Source organism: Pocillopora damicornis, chromosome 3, assembly GCF_964200805.1.
Source record: "Pocillopora damicornis chromosome 3, jaPocDami1.2, whole genome shotgun sequence".
Taxonomy (NCBI): Eukaryota; Metazoa; Cnidaria; class Anthozoa; order Scleractinia; family Pocilloporidae; genus Pocillopora; species Pocillopora damicornis.
The window spans coordinates 16,117,351-16,140,330 of NC_142672.1; the positions used below are offsets into that span (position 1 = coordinate 16,117,351).

The following is a 22,980-nucleotide window of genomic DNA, read 5'->3' on the forward strand; positions in this document are numbered from 1 at the left end:
TCCGATAAAAACTGAGTGGGTGAGAAAACAACGGAAAAACTGGTGTATATATATATATATATATATATGTCCTTCTAGATTTAAGCAAGTTTAGAGACCCTTCTCAGCTTATTAACATTCCCCAGATTTTCATTCATCTCACGCAAGCAATATCGCTCCGCAACTTAGGCTGGGGTAAGGGAGCGGTGGCGGGGGGGGGGGGGGGGGAGAGGAGAAGGAAGATTTTTTTAAGAGAACAGGGGTGGGTTGGGGTCAGTCCTAATTGGTGGATTCAATTAATTACCCTTTTGATGATTTTGTAGTTGTTAGCTTTGTTTCTTGTTCAGGGGGCTTATGTAGTAAGCAAATGTATGTGTGTAGAGCAAAAATTCAACTTTTTTTTTATTTGCTCCAAACGACCCTTTTGGTGAACTGTTTTCAAAAATAATATTCAAAAGTTCCAGAGAGTTTTTATTTTGGCAAAAATTTACGCAAGTTCGAAATCGGCCAAAATGTACCTAATTTGCATAATTTCTATCGGGCTTTCAGTGCATTTTCACAACGCTCGTACAAGAATCTTGAATTCAATTTTTTATAAGTTGTTTTTCATCCCTTGTAATAGCTTTCCAACTATATTTCATCTCCAACTAAACTTTCTTTCGTTTGTAACCACCCGCGTAAAGTACACTATATTTTGTATTCTTGTCTGTACGCTGAATTTTGCCATATTTCAGACGACCATAACATCGGGGGTATACGAATGTATATAAATCAAAGGAGCTATTTTCAACGAGCAATTCTTCGTTTTTATCATGTAAAAATATTATTTATGGCCCGTGAAAAGCGAGCGCGCCAGACCAAAATATATAGCGTGCATTTTCACGGAGTTCAGCCATTTTCTTTGCTGTACTCCTATTGCAAGTCACACGCTATTGGGACAAAACTCGACGTGTTTGGTCTCCACTTCTGTTTCGATTCATTTAAATATATCAAATTTTAACTTAAAATTACCCTACCTTTATTTTTAAGTGAACAAACCACCGTTTTAGGTAAAGTTTTTGAGCTTATTTTCTCGAGTGCTAAATAAACAAATCGCTGTCTACAAAGATACCAGCTCCGGTCGACGTGTTTTTAGCTGAAATTGGCCTGTCGCTTATATTGTTCTTTAATTTACAATCTATCCTACTGGCACAACTTTAGAGTAAATTAAATTTAACTATAAATAAATAAAATCTCCGTACACATAAAATATTCGAAACATGTAGTTGTCGCAAGAAAATACTCGCTTTTACAATCTTTTGCTTTTTGACAACGAACTGACAGTGGTGAGGGATTTGGGGCCCATGTGATAAATAAGTTCTTCCGAAGTTTATCCTTTAGTCAGCACTTCAAGCTCAAAAAGGCAATTAGGAAAATTCTCACCAAAACACAGCAACAAAATAAGTTAAAACCGAAGATTATTGAGGCAAGACTATAACCGTTGTTAAGACACATGCCTACATATCATGTACAACAGACTTGGAGAGCAAAAAAGGCTAAAGACAGTTGTGGGCCATGACTTGGAAAATCCATCTCAACCTCCCAAAAACGAAATCGCCAAAGGTCGTAGTAAGAGCGACTCAGCCCTGAAGTTGGAACGTTTTTTTAAAGCTTTGTGTTCTATATGACTACAAAGAGAAAGAAAAGACGACGTTATTTGAAGTGATTGAAGCTTGGGGGTCACCTCGAACTTAATGCAATTTTATTCCAGAGTTGAAGAGTTGAAGTAAAAAAAGATCAAATTCTAAACTACCTTCTATTATCGTAACGAATATCTCACGATCGTCTCCACATACAACATCTTAAGACTAACCTTCAAGGTTTGTTGTCTCATGTGCACATCTGGATCGTCAGTAAATAAATGCATACGCAGACGAAATGCCCCTCTGCTCAAGAGTGATATCTTCGCTAAATATGGCGACTGCTGTGAGAGCGGGATAAAAATATAAGTCCCAAGATCCCTCGGCCATTTCCAGTCGCTCGTACCCAAATTGTTGAACGTGTTTAGTTGTTGAACTTGAAGCTTTTATACCGTGTTGGTTTTAATGTGATTCGAAAGGGCTGCAGACTAGAAGAATTTGTGTTGATGTTGAGTTACTTTGGTTGTTGGATTTAAAGTGTTTGGAGTGTTGATATTGATATTAGCGGTTGAAGTTGGACAAATTTTATCGTTGACCTTAATAATAAATGTTGATGTTGGCAACATTTTGATCGGTTGAATTTTGCGCCATTACGGCTTCCATAGGACCTGTCTCAATCCGATTCTCTATTGACTTCTACTTTTCCACCTTAAAAAGAAATGAACATAAAATAAAGCAGTAGGATAAAAATTACTTATTAGACGTTTTGATGCGTAGTATCGTTGAGCATTTTTACTCGTTGTTTGTATTTTGACTCACCTTAAGGGCTCCTCAAAGAAAAGCATAACTTGTAAAAATATTTGGCGATATTACACGCCAAAACGTCTAATAAGAGAGATGTCAGTAATACGTGCACGTACGCATCAATAACAATATACATGAAAATTAGTTAAACCTAGTAATTTCCATGCGCTCAGTGTCTGTAACGAATCCAAAGCTTGTTCCTAGCTGTGTTGAACACCACGGGGCATTATTGTTCATTGCTTCCGCTTTCTTTGTGCTTTCTTTTCTTTCTTCCATTTTGTTATTGCTAATACTTCTTTAACTTTTTTTTCAGGTTTCGAAATCATTTGCGTTCTGGATAAATTAGCTGAGAGTCTTTGATCAACGCCGAATCTTTGATAACTGTGTGCCACAGGAGTCAAAGAAACCAGCTATTGAAACATGTGAACATGATCTTTGGTGAAAACGAACCATAATCTCAAGAGAAAAGTTAAAAAAGTAGGAGGGGAATATTTCGCTTGTCATGTCAGAACTTATCATACAATAAATTCGTTGCAAACTTTCTTTTGAATTTTTGCATGTATATTAAGAAAAATAGCATGGTTTACAAAAAATAATTGTAATCATATCAAACTCACGGGGTACAAATAGTCTTAACATGAATATAGTGACCACGCCCACTTCAACGCCCCACTCAAATCGAGTGAAATTTTCGAACATTTTACCATCGTGCGGATTCTCTACGGAAAAAGCACTCAATGTACCTCTGAAATATTAAACTATAATGTTGTGGCTTTCTATTTCGCTAATTTTCTAACTTGAAGGTAAAGTTTTTTCCCCCGTCATTTTAACCTTTTCTCCGAGCGGTTGCGTGAAATTAACAAGGCGTTTTTGTTCAAAACACAACCGAGCGAAGCGTCTCGGGCGATATCTTTTTTACGCAAGCGCAATTTAAAAATGTACCGCCTGAATCAAAAAGAGGAACAAATTTCCTTTGTTTTGATATGTAAAGTGTCGAACAAAAAGCAGATTTACCCTCGTCAAATGGCGTTTCAAAACAGCTGTATCTTCCTCCTTTTGATTTTTTCCTATTTGGTGAGCGTGAAAGCAGTAGGAGAGGGATCGGGAAACTCAGAAAGCACTTCGGGTATAAATCTGCCATTGTTTACTTACGAGATAAATAAGTAAGATTTGTGAAGTTCATCGCAGTATGAAGTCTAATTAAATGTCTTTTTTAAGCTTGTTCGCTGGATTTTTCGTGAACTTCCCTGATTAATTTTTCGTTTCAGCTTACTAATCTATAATATTTCAAAGCAAAGAAGTTTTCAGAGAAAACCATGAGTCAGTCGTTTCAATGATTGTAAACAAAGTGTTTGAGCAATCAGGTATACGAGGTATAATAATCAATAGCCATATATCAGAAGTCTTCAGAAAGAAAATATTCTGTTTTCAGAAAGCTGTCAAGAAAGCTAGTAATCGTGGCAATTAAATGCACTTCTTAGCAATTTGGAAACGGGCCCTCGGTATCGATTTAAGGTGTATTACAACGAGGTTGATGTACATCAGCTTAAAGATGAGAACAGCCAGTTGAGGGGAGAAAAAATAAAATTAGAAGAATCTTTGGTACAGGAGAAGGTAAAGCGATTGCGAGTGGATAAAAAAGCCCGAGAAGCCCTCGAGAAAGCTGAGAAGAAAGGGGCCTTCTACAATAAAAAAGTGATTACAAATGGGAAAAAAGGTAGAGGCCCAGCTAAGAAGAAGTTTAATGACTATTCTAAGCACCATCAAAAGAGAATTAAAAACCAACTGAAGGAGGAGTGCCAAACTACACTCTCCTTTCTTGGGCTGTACAATTTGTTGCAACCAAAATTGAAGTCCTCAAGACTGAGACTAATCAATATGAAACTTTCAATCTTGTTGGAGAGGGAGAGCTGCCATTTACAGAGTCTGACCCAAAGGCCCTTAATAATGATGACATTGATAACATAAATATGTGGCTTTACCTCAAAGATAAATTCATGATTTCAAATGAGGCCTGGCATGAAATTGCCATTAAGGCTAATGATCTCCCCAATATATATTCCATCAAGAAGTGAATTAATGAGCTAAACAGTGAATGGAACTTGAAACCAACACCAGGAGATGCTGAAGGTGTTCAGTTAGGATTTGCAGAAAGCTTGCAAGAGCACATTGTTAGGCTTCAGAAGAATGGAGAAATCAATGATGGAGAAACTATTAAGATCGAGCTTAGTGGTGATGGTACAAATATTGGAAAGGGGCTTACAGTTGTCAACTTCACTTTCACTATTCTCCATGAAAAGGATGTGGCAATGGATGAGAAGGGAAATTATATACTTGCTGTTATAAAAACTACAGAGACATATGATAATCTGAGAGACAGCCTAGTAGACCTTGGAATGGAAATGTCAAACTTAAAGGAGATAAGTGCAAATAATTGCACCTATAAAATTGAATACTTTTTACGTGGATATTTGAAATTTTTAGCACTGTTATGTGGTTTATAGGCAGGGCAAATGAGGATTATGCTTGTGTGTGGTGCAAGTGTCCCAGGGAGCAATGGTGGGACACAAGCAAAACATGGTCAATTAATAGCAAGCAAGTTAAAATAGCAAGGTTTTCCACTGGAAGGAAATTAAACTGTAAGGCACAACCATTATTTGATTTTATACCTATGGACCTTGTCATCATAGATACATTACATTTTTTTCTGAGGATTTCAGATGTTTTGATTAACTTGTTCATAAGAGAGCTGAGAAGAAGTGATGCTATTGAGAAAAAAAAACCTCTGATGGATTCCCAAGAGATAAATATAAACACATGGCATGTTATGAAGAATTTATCAAAAGTATGGGAATCACTTTTAATTTTAGAATCAACAAAGAGAGCAAAAAGCTGGAATATAGAGATCTTACCGAACCAGAAAAGTTGAAACTCTTTAAGAATATAAACATTCTGACCTATGCTTGTCCCTCTTTGCAGTCAAAACAAAGACATACAAGTGATCTGGGCTAAATTTATGGACATAATTGGTGATTTGAGGCTAGATTTTACATCTGAAGAGGTTATTCTTGAACTGCAAAGAAATATCAAATCATGGTTTGAGCACTTTCTCAAAGTTTACCAAGCAAAAGATGTCACTCCCTACATGCATGCACTATGTTATAATGTTCCTGAGTTCCTGTCACTTTATCAGAACATAGCATATTACACACAGCAAGGCTTGGAAAAATACAATAATAGAGCTTCTAAAGATTTCTTCAGATCCACAATTCACAAAGGGGTTGATGCCCTCAAACAACTGTTTCTGAAGAAAAACAGGATTCAGTTCCTGGAGGCAGCAGGTTATGAAAGGGTTTAAGAACACCTACAATGATGAGCTTGTATTCAATGATTGGACTTCTTTGTCCCAGCCAATACTTAATAGTTCCTGGAATTACATAGGCAAAATCTTCACCTACATTTAAAATTCTTTCATCCCACTTCAGCCCCAGATATGAATCAAGCACCCTATTTGACTCCAATTGGTAAACCATCTTTCCTCTTTGAAGAACGCCGGGCAAAACGCTCCCTAGACCTTCCATGAGAACATCTTGGTCAACATTAAGGCCTATGTTTATATCAGGGTCCTCTCGCTGTCCAGACCAAAGCTTTTTCTTTATTTCACGAGCAAGTTGGCCATGGAACGATTCTTTTCTATCCTCTAGAGAATTTTCCGAGGGAATGAACAGCTTTTCGCTGCGAACAAACGGAAAATATCCAGATCCTCTATTGGCCCTGAAGGGTGTCCATTCATCGAAGCATGTGCTAAACGGCGAACGTAATGAATTTTCAACCTCTCTTGTTGATTTTGTCAACCTCCCTGATCTCAATATCATACAGTTTTGTATCTTTCTATCGTGGATTCGCCTTTCTAACGGGGGTTTATGTTAAGTATTTGTTGCAAAATCACTTTGCTTTTTTTATTTCCCTATTTAGCCTGTCCGCCATTTTGAAAATTCGCAACGGAGAGCATGTGTATGGTCGCGTACACCTGGAACCGAGAAAAACAAATGTTCATCGCGCTAGGGAAAGAGTTTGATATGGTTCTTTACTCTGGTCTTGCACAATAACATCAATCACAGCAGGAAATCACGCGTGACTTCAAATAATAGACCTTCTATAAGCCACGGTAAAGGACTCCCGTTTTTTGCCAATTTATCGCGTGTTAAATGAAATGGAAGCTAACTGTTGTGGGAAAGCTGGTGAGTCGCTATTTTATCGAGGAAGAAGTCATTGGATATATTTGGTGTGGAGTTACAGCAAGAATTAACGTTGCTTAACATCCTTTTGTTTCAAGGAAAAAGGAAAAACATTCCAATGTCATTGCGCAAGTCTACGAACAAAACTTTAATTTCTGAGAATTTGAGATCAACAAGATTTCAAACGGAAGCAAAGATAAGCTACGTAACTGCAGTTCGAGTTCGCTTTCACTCTTATTTGTTGGAGCTGTTACTGTAAGTTCTCGTTCTTGCTCTTGAAATTGGATTTCAGGCCATTGTAATAATTTGCAATTCAATAACCTCTTAATATAACAGGCAATTCAAGTCACTTCAAAAACATCATGTACAAATGTTACTTCGGTTTGGGTTTCTTTGCTGGCGTGATAGCCTTGGCATTTGCAGACGACTTCGCGACTGCCCGAGAAGAGATCGATAAAGTGAAGCCCAACATTAACTACAACACTTTCTGCGCTGAGACGTCTGAAGGAGAAGACAAGATTGCTTGCCGTATGAAGAGTGTATCCAGCGTAGGCTTTCTTGTCTGCCAGAGGCCATTGTTCGGAGAGAAAAATTGCTCGACAATTATTGACGAAGAGATCGATAACTTGCAGAGAGTCCATAAAGAAGGCAACGTTGCGATAGTCCAGATATCGTCTCCTCCGATCGATGATGTCAGATGTGGAAAAGAATCTAGTCTAAACTGCACTGGTTTTCTTGAACACTGGGTGGATCGTAAAGAGGGACAATTCAAGCAGGTTCGAGACCATATTTCTGACAATAAAATACAAGATCTGATTGAGGCCGTAAAAAAATTCACCATTACAGCTGGATTAGCGACAACAGCCGCTGATCTGTCAAAAATCAAGAGTTACATGATGGAGAATCCAAAGGAAAACCATTATCGTCAGATATGCGACCTTCAAGGATTTTTCATGGTAAGTGGAGGCTTTTTAGTAAACGATGTCCCTGACATACTGACAGGCGTGGGCCTTGACGGAGTTTGCTGGGATGGCGAACCAACCACAGAGCAAGTTCTCAAAGCTTTGGATGATATGATTTCCGCTTTTGGCCCAAAAAACGACATCGTCGGTAACAGAAATGGAGATCTCAAAACCACCGAGCCCCATGTAAATATAAAAATCATGCTAATCATAAATGTTGTTTATTGCATTTTTGCCCCTTGATAAATAAAATGGTTTGACAAAGGGAAAGTTAGAACACACGCACCGCGTAGCTTTCAGTGATTGTGACTACTTTAGAAACGAGAGGGGCTTGGTTACGAGTTGTTTCATTAGTTTGCAATATGTCATTACACTGTAATTTGGACAAATCAAAAAAGATGGCGTATGGACCAAAGGAAAATTGTAGAATTTGAGAAATTATGGGGCACACACCGATAGCTTAATATGACATTTTGCTAGGATTATTTGTCCATTAATTTGAATTAGTTAGGTTTGCTTTTACCGGCGTAATTTGATTTTTCAGCGTGTTACTAACTTGGTGATTGATTTAAATTGTGGAGGGGGGGAGAAGGTTGTTTGTCAGACAAGTCTTTTTGTGAAGTTGCCAAAATATTCATATTTAGAGGTATGAAGGAGTGTTACCCTGTTCGATCTCGTTCCGAGTGTAATTTCAATATTCTGCCGCCAATAATAAAAAGAACCTGAAGTCACTGATTAACTGTTAGTGGATTTTTCCTCGTTTCAAACAGCTTAATTTCTTTGGGTTACTGAAAAATAGCTGCAACTTTTTAATTTCGTATGATAAGCCCACTTTTTTGAGATTTTCTTCAACTGGAGTGCTTTTGTTTCCATAGGACCAAACGGTTCAATTTCGTTTAATCTGAAGTTGATCGTTGAAGTTAGCCGTCAGCTATGATTTAAGGTATCATTACCAGAAATTGAAACTCTGGGAATGCAAACCGAAGTTTATCGGCCGAAATAGGTTTGGGTAAATACGTAGGTCTGTACTGTTGCGTTTTTTGAATGAATGCACCCGAGCAGCAAATGTAACACAGTTTTTTCGGGTGGATTATAACAGTTGCCCCGCGAGTATGGCGACAGGAGTTTCATAATTCCGATACCGCGGCACCAAAGATATATTTCGTTGTCTAATGTTACTGAATATCCTAAAGTTATCATAACATCATATATAAGAATCTAATTTTACATCATCAAGGCACAATTCCTTAGGTTTTGCTCTTCTTTGTTTCCTTTGGATATTTCAGCAGTAATAATATATCTCATCACATCTGGATGAATCTTCTTAAAAAGAGAGCGCTGATTTCCGAATTGAGGAAAATACCTACCACCTGTATTTGTCGTATAAAAGTTTGCAAAACGTTTACTGTCCACCAAACAGAAATATGGTGGCGTTACAGTGCACTTGACTGATTTTCTGTTGGTGGTAAAATCATCGTCTCTATATTTGTTCGACAATGAAAGTTTTTTGAACTCTTGTTTCAAAAGTGGAAGTTACTTGTAGGTGTTTTTGTCCTTTGTAAACCTCTTTTTTATTCTTATCTGTTTCCACATTGTCGTGATTTAAAAGATCGTTTCGACTTCGTTCACGAGCTGGAAATACTACGATGCGGTTATCTGGAGTTTGACGCCTGCGCAAGCGCAGCACTTGGAGAAGTGTTGCTCGAAATCTACTGTTCATGATAGTATACACGATGGGGTTGTAGATCACGGATGCTTTGGCTAACAACTCGGGAACCTCCGCTTCCCCTGATGCTAAAACAGGTCTATGGGTAAATACTGCAATGAGGCTGACGAAACAATAAGGGGACCAACTGAGTACGAAAGCAGTCACGGCCATTGCTGTCATGCGCACTATTTTAAGTTCGGAGTTCCGTTGTCTCAGTTGCACTGCAATATTTCCTGGAACAATGGCTTGATGAACAATCCTGAAAAAGTAGAAAAACATTTTACAATTTACACCAGTATACCCACGAAAAGAATCCCTTCATACCATATCTCAAGAAAGCGCCTTCCACAACAACCCTTATTCGAAATTAAGCCAGAATTCTGATCGCATATATCTGGAAACATCTTATTTATTTAGTGGTGCAAGACAATTTATGACTCTTTTGCCTCTATAAAGCAATACTATCAACTCCTTGCAGTTTACGACGAGAATATCACGTGTCGCAAGCATGATCAAGTTACTGTCATCTCTATAACTAAAGCAATATTTATGTGCATCATTGCCCAAGCGTGAGGTCAAGATGGCTGGATATTGGCTGAGTTCTTATTTTGCGTTTTTCTGGACCGAGACGCAAAAAAAAGCGGGTTAATATTCTGCCACCTTGACCGAGAAAGCTTATTATATAGCAAAATATTTCACTTAAAGAAGAATCAAGAATGAAATTTTTATTTTGAGAGGCGTGAAAGAAAGCCAGTAGTGTTTATGACGTGAGATTCATTTATGTTTCCCTTGTTTTGACTGTCTTTTCCCGCTTTTTGCGAACCTATCGCCGACATTCCGGCTCCTAAAATTATTAGGTTCGCTTTATGGTGGCCACGGGCACTGCCAGCTGTACAAAAACACAAGTAATGGCCACAGGAGTCTATGACTGAGTGCCAAAATAGAGTAGTCATCAAAAAAATGAGCTAAATAGAGAAAATATAGGGGAAAAAAGACCTTCTGATTTACCTGTAAATTCTGTAGTAACAGGCTGCCATGACGGTAAGAGGAATGAAGAAACCCATCGTAACCAGGAAGATATTGTAAGTTGTATCTGCAACTGACTTCCCCGTCCAGTCAGGACAGCAACTTATTTTAGAAGCGTTAAGAACAAACCGATTCCACCCTAACAGAGGAGGAAGCATGCAGAGACTTCCGTAAATCCATGCCATGGAAATCAAACATGCGATTTGCGGCCCTGTCAGTCGTTCAGTAGGGCGTACATGCTTCAAACCGACGTAGGATACTACAACCATTTCAGTAAGTGTGATAATAGACGATATACCAACAGCACCGTTTACGAATCCAGACCAAACACAAGTTTTGCTATCCAGAAGCTTCCCCCGGAGATTAGTTTGGATTGCCATCGGATATCCAAACACGATTATAAAGATATCTGCCAACGCGAGGTTGACCATCAGGGGGGTTATAACTCGGTTTCGATGTTCTCTTTGGTACAGTACAAGAAGAGCTAAAATATTGCCAACAAAACCAATGGTTAAGATGCAGAACATGACAATGCCATAGGCCAGGTAGCCATCCTTATGCCATACAAATATCTCTTGACTGCTTTGGTTTGAAGCTCGCTCCATGTTTCGACCTCAAAACTAGATAAAAATGCAAAGCGCTAATTAGTTTCTAAAAAAACAAATGGCTTTATCGGTAGACCCTCCTCGTTTCATGCCTTAATTTCTTGCGTACGCTTAGCCTGACACTTGCATGGCCTTGCTGGCGTATTTTGCGTTTCAACCCTTTGATAGAGTTGACGCATCTTCAAATCCTTCTACACGATTCTCTTTGTGTTTAAGGTGATATCACATTTATTTCATTGGTTTTATTTAACTGAACATCGTGATTGGTTCGTGAAACGCCTTTTCTTACGAATCAGTTGCTCTATTAATAAAATTATCCAGCGCCTGAAGCGTCGAAGTCGGCATCTGTTCATCTCGGTGCAGATGGTGGGTGGTACCGAGGCCGTTAAGTCATCTTTCATTTGAAGAGGTCTCTCGTTAAAAATCATCAAAATCTTAAAGTTTTCGATCACTAGCCTAAAACCCATAGACTGGAGGTTGTAAGCTTAGTAACTTTAACTCTGAATTTCTTTATTGTAATGGTTACCTTTTTTGCTTTATCGCAGAAATAGGAGAGGTTATTTTGATATTTGCCTTGGCTTTCGACACCCTGCATTCAATCGCAAAGTTTCCAACACCGTTAGGCTCTGTAGCGACTCAGTCGAAAGAACTTCTGGCGATCCTGAGGTTCTCGACGGTGGAGGACTGTGTCAGAAGTCTTCTTTTTCATGCATGTTTGAACATGCTTGAATAAAAGTTCAAGTCAGCTTTTAGGCTAAACTAAGTGATAAAAAAACAGAAAACAATAGGTTTTAAACTTGTTCTGATTGGCTAAAACACATGTTTTATCTTAACAAAAAATGTAGTAAACATCTTTTTATATTGTTTGCGTGCAGAAAACCTACTGCTGGGAGATACGAAGATAAGGTTTTTATATTCATGTCAGCTTCACAGTATTTAATCTCTGACTGATATTCGTTATGAGTTATTGACAAGTGGTGGATTTGTACCTAGTGTTAGGGCGCTAGATTTTAAGGTCTCAATTCAATTTTTCACCGTCAAACTAAACAGAAAATTAAAAAAACTCGCCACATGTTTGTTCGCCACCGAATTCAAACGCTATCACAGTCTCATCTACACGAAAACTATGTTTGTTCATAACAATAGCTCCGGTAAATAAATTGCTGTAATTGCTTATCTCAGGAGAGAGAATAGACTCCTCGTTTGGTAGCTTAAAGTTAGGATTAGCAAATAGATTTTTAAACCACAAATACTAAGTAAGCCAAAGCAAGCAGCTTATGCCGTCTGTCACTTATCAGTCGGTGGTATATGCTGAAGAAATTATATTTGCATTTATTGATGAAAAAAGTGTTTTTTAAGGATTAGAACCAGACGGCGGACGTAGAATCAGCGGTAAATTTTCCTCTCTGCCAAAAGCTTCATCATAAATCAAATAAATAGCTTTTCATCGGAAACATTTAAAGAAAGCAGCTGAAATGTTATTGATGTTCCTTCATAAACGTTCCACGAAGGGCTTGTTGAATGTTTCTAAAAATGCCGTTTAGTTCGGTAAGTGTTTAGCGGGACAATAACTCGAGAGTACTTCATATCGAAAATAAAATGATAAGTAAGACCAAGTGGTCTGAAAAGCAAGTGAAAGTAGTTAATGGCCCATACGAGAAGTGAAGAGACTGACCGGCCCCAATGTACGACTGAAGTACTGAGGCACGATTCAGACTTTTTCTTAGTCACACGCTAGTGACAAATGTATGATTGAAAACTTTTGTTATTCGCTGACATTTGCTCAAAGTTTACCTTCACAGCTTAAAATGATAGGGATAAAATTTAGCATCTATAATAAAAGGGCATTTTTTAAGAAATTTTTTCACGCGTTTTTGACAGCGAGAAATTAAAAAGGAGCGTAAAATAGTCACGGCAAAACCACAAACTGAAGAAGCCGAAACTTTACCAGACGTTTATAACTTACCTACTGGGCATGTAATAAGATTTTTCTTCTTCCGTGTCTAGCGCTCAGTATCTTGTTTTCGTCTCCTTTAACACGTCGCAGAAGCGCACAAACCTATCGCTCTAATCAAATAACCTGAACACGAACTTTCTGTTTTGTGGTAAAAAAAAAAATCTAATCAAATCATTCATGCAAAAAACCGACAGGACAGCAATCAGCCATTTGTTTTAAGTCAAGTTTGATAAATAATAGGGGAATGTAAATATAACTCCTTCTCTAAAACCATAAAAGTTTATGAGTGGGAAGTTTTAATGCTGTGTATCACTTGTTCATACCATCATGTTTGACTGTAAAACACGAAACAGTCTGCCTGCTTTAGATATAATTTTAAATGAGAAACAGAAAAAACTAGATATGGATACAACCTTAAACTTACCTTATTATGTTAAACTGAATGCAGTTGATTTAAGAACTTGGATTTTTCTAACGTAATTTACAAGAGGACATGTGTTTAACACCACTGTATTTTATCAAAGTCGCTTAATTGAGTTTGGCCGGACATTTGTTGACGTATTGAAGTATCAAGAAAATCCGGTCATAGATCAGATAACATGGCGCTAATTCAAGTTAGTTCCGTACAATCCGTTGGCCATTATTTGTTTTCAAAGTAGTCTTCTATGTAACCACTACTTACGTTGCTTTATGATATTTCATAAATCTTGTTTTTGGGATTTCGAGAGTGTTTCAGCTCATGCTCTGAAGCAAATGCTGTTCACAATATGGTGTTCATTTGCATGGCATGAAGTGGGTTTGTGGGTGATCGTGTTGTCAATTATTATGGTAATGTTGGAGCGCAAGAAAAATCCGAAGATTTGAATATTACTAAATGATGCAAAACAGATGATAGTCCACAAAAAGAAATACACAAATCGGTAAATAAATAGATACATATGAAGTAAATAAAGGAACTGAACGCTATTTGACGAGAAGAGGAATGAAAATAAACCAAATAGATTTTGTAAATGAAAAGAAATGGATTCTTAATGGATGTTGCAGTCAAGTGAATCGATAATCCCAATGGAACGAAAATGCAAAAATTTCTTGATTTAAAGTACCTAAATGTACTATTGAGAAACAAATGAGAAAGCGAAACATGATTATTATTTAAGAAAAGAATAAAAAATATTCCATATTGTTTAACAAACACGCTTTTGTTGCGCCAGCAAACGCTTCGACAAATTACTTTCGAAAAATCCTTCATTCCTAACGCATCTATCAACCGGTAAGAAATAGAAAAAAGAGACTCTTAGAGTATTCATTGAATAAAGAGTCAGCTAAAATCAAAAGGCACTTCACATTCTCTCTCAAAGTTGATATTTAATAAATAAAGTAGTAGAATACACTCATATAGGAGCGAATAACTTAAAGATACAATTGAAACCAAGAACACTGTTATTAAATGATGACGGAACCAAAGCTACTCTGATTATAGTTGCGAATTTAGATCGTAGACCGCTAAAAATCTTTCTGTTCTATTTTAAGTGAGCATACAAGCTGAAAAGCTGCCAAGCTATAGAGTTAGTTACCAGTCCATATTAATTTACATAATAAGCTCAGTTATACACGCATTCTGATTGGTTCTCACTTATGATCTATTGGAGGACAGACGTATAGATGACGTCACTATTAAAACTTTTTTTAATTCTTTATTATATAAAGCAAATAGATTCCAAGTTGCCGTGCGTCTGTTCAGTAATAGATCACAGAGGACGTCAAAATGTGGTAAGAACATCAGTAACACACTCGGCTGCGCCTCGTGTGCCACTTTTTTGTTCTTACCACATTTTGACGTCATTCGTGATCTATTACTGAACAGACGCACGGCAACTTGGAATCTATCTGTTAAATCTATACACGGCTTCTCTGAACCCATATAATGTATCGAAATCAGCTCTCAAGAGTTTAGCGCCTCTAATTAAACTCCTGGAGGATGTAGATGCTCGACCCGTTCTGTAAGAGGACCTCGCGGAATTAACTTCATGATGTGTATAGGGTTGTGGCCTTTACTCGTTTTGCTTCCATAGCAACGCGTGCTATTTTGAAGGATATCTCTACTTCGCGACTGATTCGTTAACGAATGCACTTTGTTTCTAACCCGCCTTACGTGAAAGATACGAAGCAGCGTTGTTCGAAATCTTCGATTCTTGATGGTATACACAATAGGGTTGTAGATGACAGACGCTTTGGCCAGCAACTCGGGAATTTCCGCCTCTCCGGATGTTATTACATGCCTCCCGGTGAACACTGCAAAGAGGCTGACTAAACAATATGGCGACCAGCTTAGCACAAAAATGACCACAGATAACGCTGTCATGCGCACTATCTTTAGTTTGGAATACCGTCGTCTCATTTGCACTGCGATGTTTCCTGGCACAATTGCTTGATGAACAAGTCTATAGGAAGAGAGGTTATTGAGAGTTTGAGATTGTAAAATGCTTATCCCTATGAATTATTATCTGAGGGTATCAATGGGGTGGTGGTGAGAAATTATAAACAGTTTATAATCTCTTAGGTAGTGGCGCTTACAGCTAACTTTTAAATTTTTTAGCTTTACGCGCTTTAAGGTTTGGTTTTGCGCCGTTTTACGGCTGTTTAAAGAGTTTCATGGTTCACTGCTAGATTTTTCGGTTTCGTCATGCCTTAAGATTAATTTTTCAGCATTTTTACGGCTAACGGTTAAACCACATTGAGATCCCTCACCTAGATCCTATCTAGAAAAATCAATAGTTAATCACATTTTAGGCAGAAAGCTCAGCATTTGTTAGCAGAGGGTATATTAATAAGATTGTTATGTAACAATCACCCATTTTCAACCAGAAGGGGGGAACAAGGCATAGGTCTCGTAAGTCCCCAAACTATCAAAAGTTATCAAATACGATATTACAAACTTTTACTTGTCTGAAGTTAAGAAGGATTATGCAAAAGGTGAGTGCATTAATCTCTTAGACAGATGAGAAAATTAGAAACGATGTACACTTAAATCTCTTTAAAGAGATTACCAAACCCTCAGCGAGGTAAAGTAAAGCCTTTATACAGGCCCAATTGGCCCATGGGGCCGGCGCTTAACTCCGGTTTCCTTGGCATGAAGCGGCTAGGAGTATTGCTACTCCCCTCTGGATGGGATGCTAGTCCATCGCAAGGTTACCCCCAGCGTATTTGCTAGTACCCATTTGTACACCTGGGTGAAGAGAAGCACTGCGAGAGTAAAGTGTCTTGCCTAAGAACACAACACAATGACCCCGGCCAGGGCTCGAACCCGGACCACTCCATCTGAAGTCGAGCGCACTAACCATGAGGCAACCGCGCCTCCACTCTCAGCGAGTTATATGTATTTAAATGGCTCAAAAATAAAGGATTTACTTTCAGCTGAGTATTTCAAGTTTGTTTGACCAGAGCGAATCGCTATTTCTGTAGCATGAATCAGCGTTAGGAGCATTGCTACTCCGCCCGGACATGATGTTACCGATAGCAGGTAAGCCCCGCCCTTACTGTTAAGTCAAGTTTCCTCGAAAGTGCACTTATAATCATCCATGTTCCCCAGGGAGGAGGAGGCATTGTGAGAGTGAATTACCTTACCCATGAACACAAAAATTCAAGTTACCGGTAAATTTTGTAGTAGTACAGGACCATGACAGTAAGCGGAAGAAAAAATCCTAAGACAACAAGGAGAAGACTGTAGGCTGTGTCCGAAGCTGATCTTCCTGCCCAGTCAGGACAGCAACTCACTTTAGAGGCAGCAAGAACGAATCTATTCCAGCCCAAAAGAGGTGGAGCCATACAAAGACCCCCATACAACCAGGCGCTAGCGATCATACATACGATTTGTCCCACCGATAGTCTAGTATCAGAGTTGACTTGCCTCAGGCCATAATACGGAACGAAAACCATTTCGGTTAGAGTTGCGATGGACGCTATACCCACGGTACCGTTTACAAAGGCAGACCAGATGCATCGAGACCTGTCCAGAGACTTCCCCCTAAGGTTGGCTTGAATTGCTATCGGGTAACCTAGAGCGACGATGAAAATGTCCGCCAAGGCTAGATTCATCATCAGAGAGTTTACACCACGGTTACGATGTTCTCTTTGGTGCAAAACAATAAGAGTTAAACCATTGCCAACAAAACCAATGGTTAGGATGCAGAACATGACAGTGCCATAAGCCAGGTAACCATCCTTGTGCCACAAAAATGCCTCCTGACCGCTTTGGTTTGAAGCTTGCTGCATACTTTTTAGCGACTTGGAACCTTGACGAAAGAAAATTGTAAACTCTTAATTTCAGTAAGAGTTATTAAATAAAGGTTACAGGGTGTATACGAAATCAACCATTTCACTAACCAACAGGCGAAAAGTGATTTAGGTTATGGAAATATACGCCCTCTCTGTCGTAAAAACTTGCATGTGGCCCGTTTTGAAAATTGCTGAATAATTTGTGGACACCGAATTGCTTCACGTTGGTTCCAAAACGAAGCACAGCTGAACTAAAGACTTGTAGATACATTATAAAATCCTTATCATAGATTTATTTCATCGTTTAGAAATTCCAGGAGAAACTGTCGAAGCTTTTACATTTCTAAATGAATAAAACTAATTTGATCGTCTCATTACTGTTGGTAATATTTATTGAAAGAAGTATATACCCTTATAAAGTATATAAATAACTCCATAGTTGGCATACTCGTATATGATTGTATTTAAGTTGTGATGAATTACAAACACTTCCGAATAAACAATTGAGTTTGTGGTGGCAACTCATTGGTTCAGAGGAACCAAACCAAAGGACATTTATAACCTACTTGTACATTCATTGTTGACCAATGAGAATTGGTATATATTTAAAGTAGGCTATTAATGTTCAGAATTTTAACTTTTACAACACCCTCGACTTTTAATGTCATAAAAAGCAGGTGTTTATTTAATATTCGTGGGGAAAACAGACATGTCAATAAAATAATTGCCTACAAGACCAACAGAATAAAAACATTCAAAGCTTTCTCTATGTCGACAAATCGTAGAAATTGTACCCGACCGTAAACAGTTCAAAGAACTGGAAACTGATAGTGAAGCCAGCCATTAACATCTTAGTATGAAACTCTTAAATGACAAGTTCATGACAATGTTGATAGGTTTTTTTTATCCGGCTCAACAGAAAGAAACCTGCAAGACATTCGCAGCTAGGTTAGGCACGCGGAAACAAAAAAAATATATGACTTAAAAATAAGTCACTTACATGGAAAATCGAGGGGAAAAGTCTGATTATATTTTGCCATAAGGACTGAGATAAGTATCACGTGATATGATACTAGAAGTATGTAGAGAACAAAGTGTTTGAAAACCGATAAGGCGATACTCTGAACAGGGACAGGATTCGTGCACTACTTCACACTCTTCACGGGCAATTTTCGATGTTACATAACTTAAGCGGTAAAATTCATAAGACTGATTTCTCGATTGATACTTTTGGGCGACGAACGATTAATTCATTAAATAGTGAGAGGCTAGCAGTACAACCTTTTTTTCCACAGGTCTTTGTTTGACTGAGTAGCTCCTTATTAAATATTGAGAGGCTACAGTACAACCTTGTTTTTCACAGGTCTCTGTTTGACTGAGTGGTACCTGAATAATGCAAGTTATAGATGCTGGAGGTTGAGCGAATGATTTACAAGCCTCAAGACGCAACATTTTTTAAAGAACCGAATCGTGATGGGGGCGAACTCTATATCTTGAGATCGTGAGAAAAAGGTGGAACTTACCCAAACTTTGATTATAAACAGTTTCTTCTTGTCTTTCCGATGAAGGAACACGCGCATTCATGGAAGGAACTCAAATAATCGGACTAAAACCTGGAGACAAAGTGATATAGTTTGTCGTCTCCAACTAAGAATTTCATAACAATTGAGGTTAAATTGAGTGGTAAGTAATTTCGCTTTACTGTCAAAATAGCCACAAATGAAAGGGATAATTTAGCTCAAGGCTTTTGTATTTATGACACTTGCAAGAAACAGTTTTTAGATTGAAAACCATTAACATAATGCAACAGAGAAGTGCTCCAGGCTTTTGAAACGCCTACATATGTTGACCAAATTGCTATTCAAACTCCCATGCAATCTGGTTCCTTCTTTCAATTTATGGCAAAAGGAAGGAAGGAAATCTCAAAATTCAGTAAATTTAACCATAGAGTATTACTTTTTTTTATAAAAAGGGCCAGGGGTCAATTGTATCAGTTGTTAGTTTAAAAATCAATGATTTCCCAGTTGAGTTTCTTCAAGACGCCAACAGTCGTAAACAGTGCAACTGTTCCATTTGTTAGCAAAACGTTTTTATGCCTACGCGGTATGTTTTCAGCTTCATCACAGCATTTCTCAACAATCAATTTGGGTTAACTGAAATAACTAAAGCCACGATCCATCAATTTTCAATTGCGTGGCACTTAATTTGAACTTTCCAGGTTATAAAATTGAGTCAAAGTGACCGGAATAGAGGAAGGAAATATAGAATGAAATGAATCAATAAAAACTTTACGAGATCACGAATAAAAGAAGAATAAAAAAATTCCAATGTTTTTCATGTTTAAAAGGTATCTGAAATTTCAAGCAGTGAGGATTTCTCTTTAGGGAAAGAAAACAGATGTTTGGTCCACCTTATGTCATCTTTCGTATTTCTAAAGTCACTGCTGCAAAATCAATTTTCAGTTTATGAGGCGAACAAATTACGGGACGGAAAGGACGTCTTCTCTCTATGTAGCAAATGCTATCGGGTTTTCCTAACTTATTAATTTTTAAAAGTGCAGATGTTTTTGATCAATACAATATCAAAACAATACAAAAAATAACTACTCATTCGAAAGATTTACATGTTAAATTTTTATTCATTAGACGGGTTCCCGTCAGCGTTACTAGTGTCAGTTATGGGCCTCGACGAGGCCTCGGCGAAAGTTGGCTCAGGCATGCGCAGTAATCGATTTGGTTACTATATGAAGGTCGTAAGATTTATATCATCTACTTACATGCTTTTTTGCTATAATTCGTATCGCATATGGTGACAGTGGTGGGATCTGAGCTTTTCAAAAAACTCGGTGATGATAGCTTCATGAGAGAAACTGTCAGAACAGTAACCAAGAAACGCCGCAACGCACGATCTCTAAAATAAGGTCTACCGATGTTCGTATCAAGGCAAAACGATTTGCGGCTACCTCTGAAGAAGGCTGACTTTCTTGCATTATTGCAAAATGTTTTCAGTATTAACTTACCAATGTTAGAAGTCTACAGCTCCAACTGATACCAAACAGTGCTAGTGAAACTGGCAGTCTCAAATATGACAAATATAGATGCGACGGCGTTCATCAAACGACTATTGGAAAAATGTTATCAGTGTTGCAGGCACAAAATGTGCTCTAAGGCGAAATGCGTGGGGACCCTTATGGGGTCATTTATTTTTTTTCAATAAATCCAAAACAAATATCGTATGAAGAAAATATATTTTTCGTCTTGAACGAAGGAAGGAGGAAGCTGAATCAGAAACTTTTCTATTTATCACGTTCGTGACAACACGATTAAATATCTTTGTTCACATCGTTACCGAGCTTAGAATTCACCATCTTCAACACTCTTTAAACGAACGCGATGTTTATGACACTGCTGATCCTAGCAACATACGATCTAATATCGACCTAGTAATGATAACAGTGATAAACTGCGAGCTCTGCGAGACAAGTTCCTGTTTGGTTGTGCGTGGGATCTCACGGGAGATCTAATTTCTCAAGGCATCCCAGCAGACTAGGCTGAATTTCGTCTTTGCAACCTTCCATAACAGATCGTTTTTATCCAAACCAGTTTTTTTGAAAAGGCATTTTTATAGTTAAGGGCCTCAATGACAATCGTATGTCATAAAATTTACTTTGATGAGTGGGTACGTACTGCTAGGAAGGAAGTTTGACTCGAAAAAATTTGAGAAATTGTCGACACTGACGTATTAGATTGTAAAGATCTTTCCGTTAACTTCTTAGATATAAATTCAGTTCTGTTATAAATTCTCAGCACTAAACATAGTTCCCATAGTTTTATTGCAGATTTGAATATTTACAGATAACAAAAATCGAAGCCAGCATCATAATGCGTTTTCTCTGGTTCCAGAATATACGTAAAGGGTTTTGATGAAGCAAATATATCAACGTCTTTCCAATCTCTAAATCTCTCAATAAGTTCATTTGTATATCATACGCCCAATTAAGGGAACTAGGATAATTTGTAGCTTCAGTACTGCATGCTGTGAAGAACTGAGGGAGGAAGGAAAATGGCTGAGCAAAGAATCCCTATTGCAAACGACAGCCTCTAAGAATCGTCTTATCCAGATTGTCCACAACATTACTTATATACTGTGACGCATATCCCATACCAATGATCTCATCAACTAGGCGAGCGATAACAATTGCGTCAAAGTCGAGAACTGGAAAAATCTTACATCTTTCAAATGTTATAATTACCAAAAACGAATACATACGTGTTTTGTTTTTTGTTTGAAGGTGCAGATAGAAAGCTTGATTGGAGCTGTTTAATTGCTAGAATGTGTCGAAACTAACAGGGGGAGATTTCTCTGCAAGTGTTTGTCTTGATACCTTACGAATAAGCCCAAAGAGTGAGTAAATCAACGATTGAAACACATGAGGACTGATTGAAGGCATCCCTTAAAAATTGTCTGAGTTAGAAAAAAAAAATGCTTTCCTTTGCAAATCAGGACCGAGAATGGAGAACGGGCATGCGCAGTAATCGATTTGGTTGCTATATGAAGGTCGTTCTCCTTTCCTATCCAAATCTATGCACCGTTTGGCTCGACCGTCGAAATATATAACGTTATCGAGGTTTGACATCCAAGGCCCGAAAACTCTCTGAAATATCTAATTCATAAATGATACAAATATTCACTTACCACGTTTCGGCGTGCAGCTGTTCCCGCTCTGGCTCGATGCCTCTCAAGATTCATCCAACACTTAGACGTCGTATCCTTGCATAAAGTAGTGTCACGTATTCTTTTATAAGTAACCCATTAGGACATTGAAAATTACATATTGCCCCTAGGTAAATATAGATATTGAGATTTCGCCTCCTAAGAAACTTTTGCCTTAAGCACCATGGCATGTTATGTCATGTTTCAGTTTTAATAATAGACCTGCAACGTACGCGTATACACGTGCAACGTATTCACGTGTGGCTTGCAGATTAATTCTGGCATCGGTACTGCTCCAGCGACTTGTATGCAAAAATATTTGGCCACGGTACTCATTGGTTTTGCATTTTTTATCTAGGCTAGAGAATGGTAAATTCTCACCTCAGAACTAACCGAAGTTGTCGCTAAGTGGAACTACTGCAATTCTCGATCATAGATGAGTCATTGTTCGTGTAAAAAATGTTATATAACAAACAAAGGTCTCGCAAAATTTCACCTTTTGCATCGTTTTAAGAAATGAGTTTTCCTTTCAAAAAAGTAATTTCTTAAAATCATCCTAACACAATACTAATTAGCGGGTGCGCCATCAGATACAGTGGAGTCACTTGACTGTTCGAGTACGTAAAAACACGCATTTAGCCGCAAGCGTTTGTCTTGTAATTACAAGTAAACCCAAAGTATCCTAAGATTATTCTTACTTCGTTTGAGCATTTATTCATTAACCTGGGATTTCTTTTTAGATTTGATAGAAATAAGTAATTAGACTTGCACCGAAAAACAACATATTCTAACATTATTCTTACTTCGTCTAAGCATTTATTCATTAACCTGGGATTTCTTTTTAGGTTTGATAGAAATAAGTCATAAGACTTGCACCGAAAAACACTTGATATGAGCCTGCGTTGCTAGTGGTTTTTAGGCACGGAGCAGCTAAGCCACAATAGGACTAGGAAGGAAAATAATTACATAAACAATTCAAAGTCCCTCTGCTCCAATTCGCAGCTTAAGGTGATTCCTCAGTATTGCACTGTGCATCCTGTACTGCGCATAAAACTCAGGCGAATAACCGCGCGCATTTCGAGAACACGGTATCG

At 38.0% G+C, this 22,980-nt stretch overlaps 3 protein-coding genes and 1 long non-coding RNA gene across 6 annotated transcripts; 1 reads left to right on the top strand and 3 right to left on the bottom strand.

Moving 5' to 3' along the window:
- Positions 1-1,022: 1,022 nt before the first annotated feature.
- LOC149048497 (uncharacterized) lies at positions 1,023-2,591 on the bottom strand. Its single transcript, XR_016185223.1, has 3 exons — positions 2,418-2,591; positions 1,832-2,306; positions 1,023-1,646 (listed from the first exon to the last, which is right to left on the bottom strand). It is a non-coding gene; the product is annotated as an uncharacterized LOC149048497 (long non-coding RNA).
- A 4,411-nt stretch (positions 2,592-7,002) lies between these two features.
- LOC113682728 (uncharacterized) lies at positions 7,003-8,341 on the top strand. The gene has a single exon (XM_027199895.2). The coding sequence runs from the start codon at positions 7,003-7,005 to the stop codon at positions 7,843-7,845; it is 843 nt and encodes a 280-aa protein (XP_027055696.2). The 3' UTR covers positions 7,846-8,341.
- LOC149048498 (rhodopsin-like) lies at positions 7,068-13,459 on the bottom strand. Of its 2 annotated transcripts, none has more exons than XM_089201597.1 (4): positions 13,323-13,459; positions 11,468-11,700; positions 10,319-10,956; positions 7,068-9,569 (listed from the first exon to the last, which is right to left on the bottom strand). In XM_089201597.1, exons 3-4 carry the CDS (start codon positions 10,939-10,941, stop codon positions 9,083-9,085), a joined length of 1,110 nt encoding a protein of 369 aa, XP_089057723.1. In that variant the 5' UTR covers positions 10,942-10,956; positions 11,468-11,700; positions 13,323-13,459; the 3' UTR covers positions 7,068-9,082. The 2 variants fall into 2 exon arrangements, with proteins under 2 accessions (XP_089057723.1, XP_089057722.1); XM_089201596.1 differs by lacking the exon at positions 13,323-13,459 and adding an exon at positions 12,908-13,039.
- A 784-nt stretch (positions 13,460-14,243) lies between these two features.
- On the bottom strand, positions 14,244-22,307 carry LOC113682727 (rhodopsin). 2 transcript variants are annotated; one of them, XM_089198774.1, is made up of 3 exons: positions 21,869-22,307; positions 16,548-17,190; positions 14,244-15,339 (listed from the first exon to the last, which is right to left on the bottom strand). In XM_089198774.1, the coding sequence occupies exons 2-3, from the start codon at positions 17,168-17,170 to the stop codon at positions 14,862-14,864; spliced, it is 1,101 nt and encodes a 366-aa protein (XP_089054900.1). In that variant the 5' UTR covers positions 17,171-17,190; positions 21,869-22,307; the 3' UTR covers positions 14,244-14,861. The 2 variants fall into 2 exon arrangements, with proteins under 2 accessions (XP_089054900.1, XP_089054899.1); XM_089198773.1 differs by lacking the exon at positions 21,869-22,307 and adding an exon at positions 18,697-18,828.
- Positions 22,308-22,980: the final 673 nt, after the last annotated feature.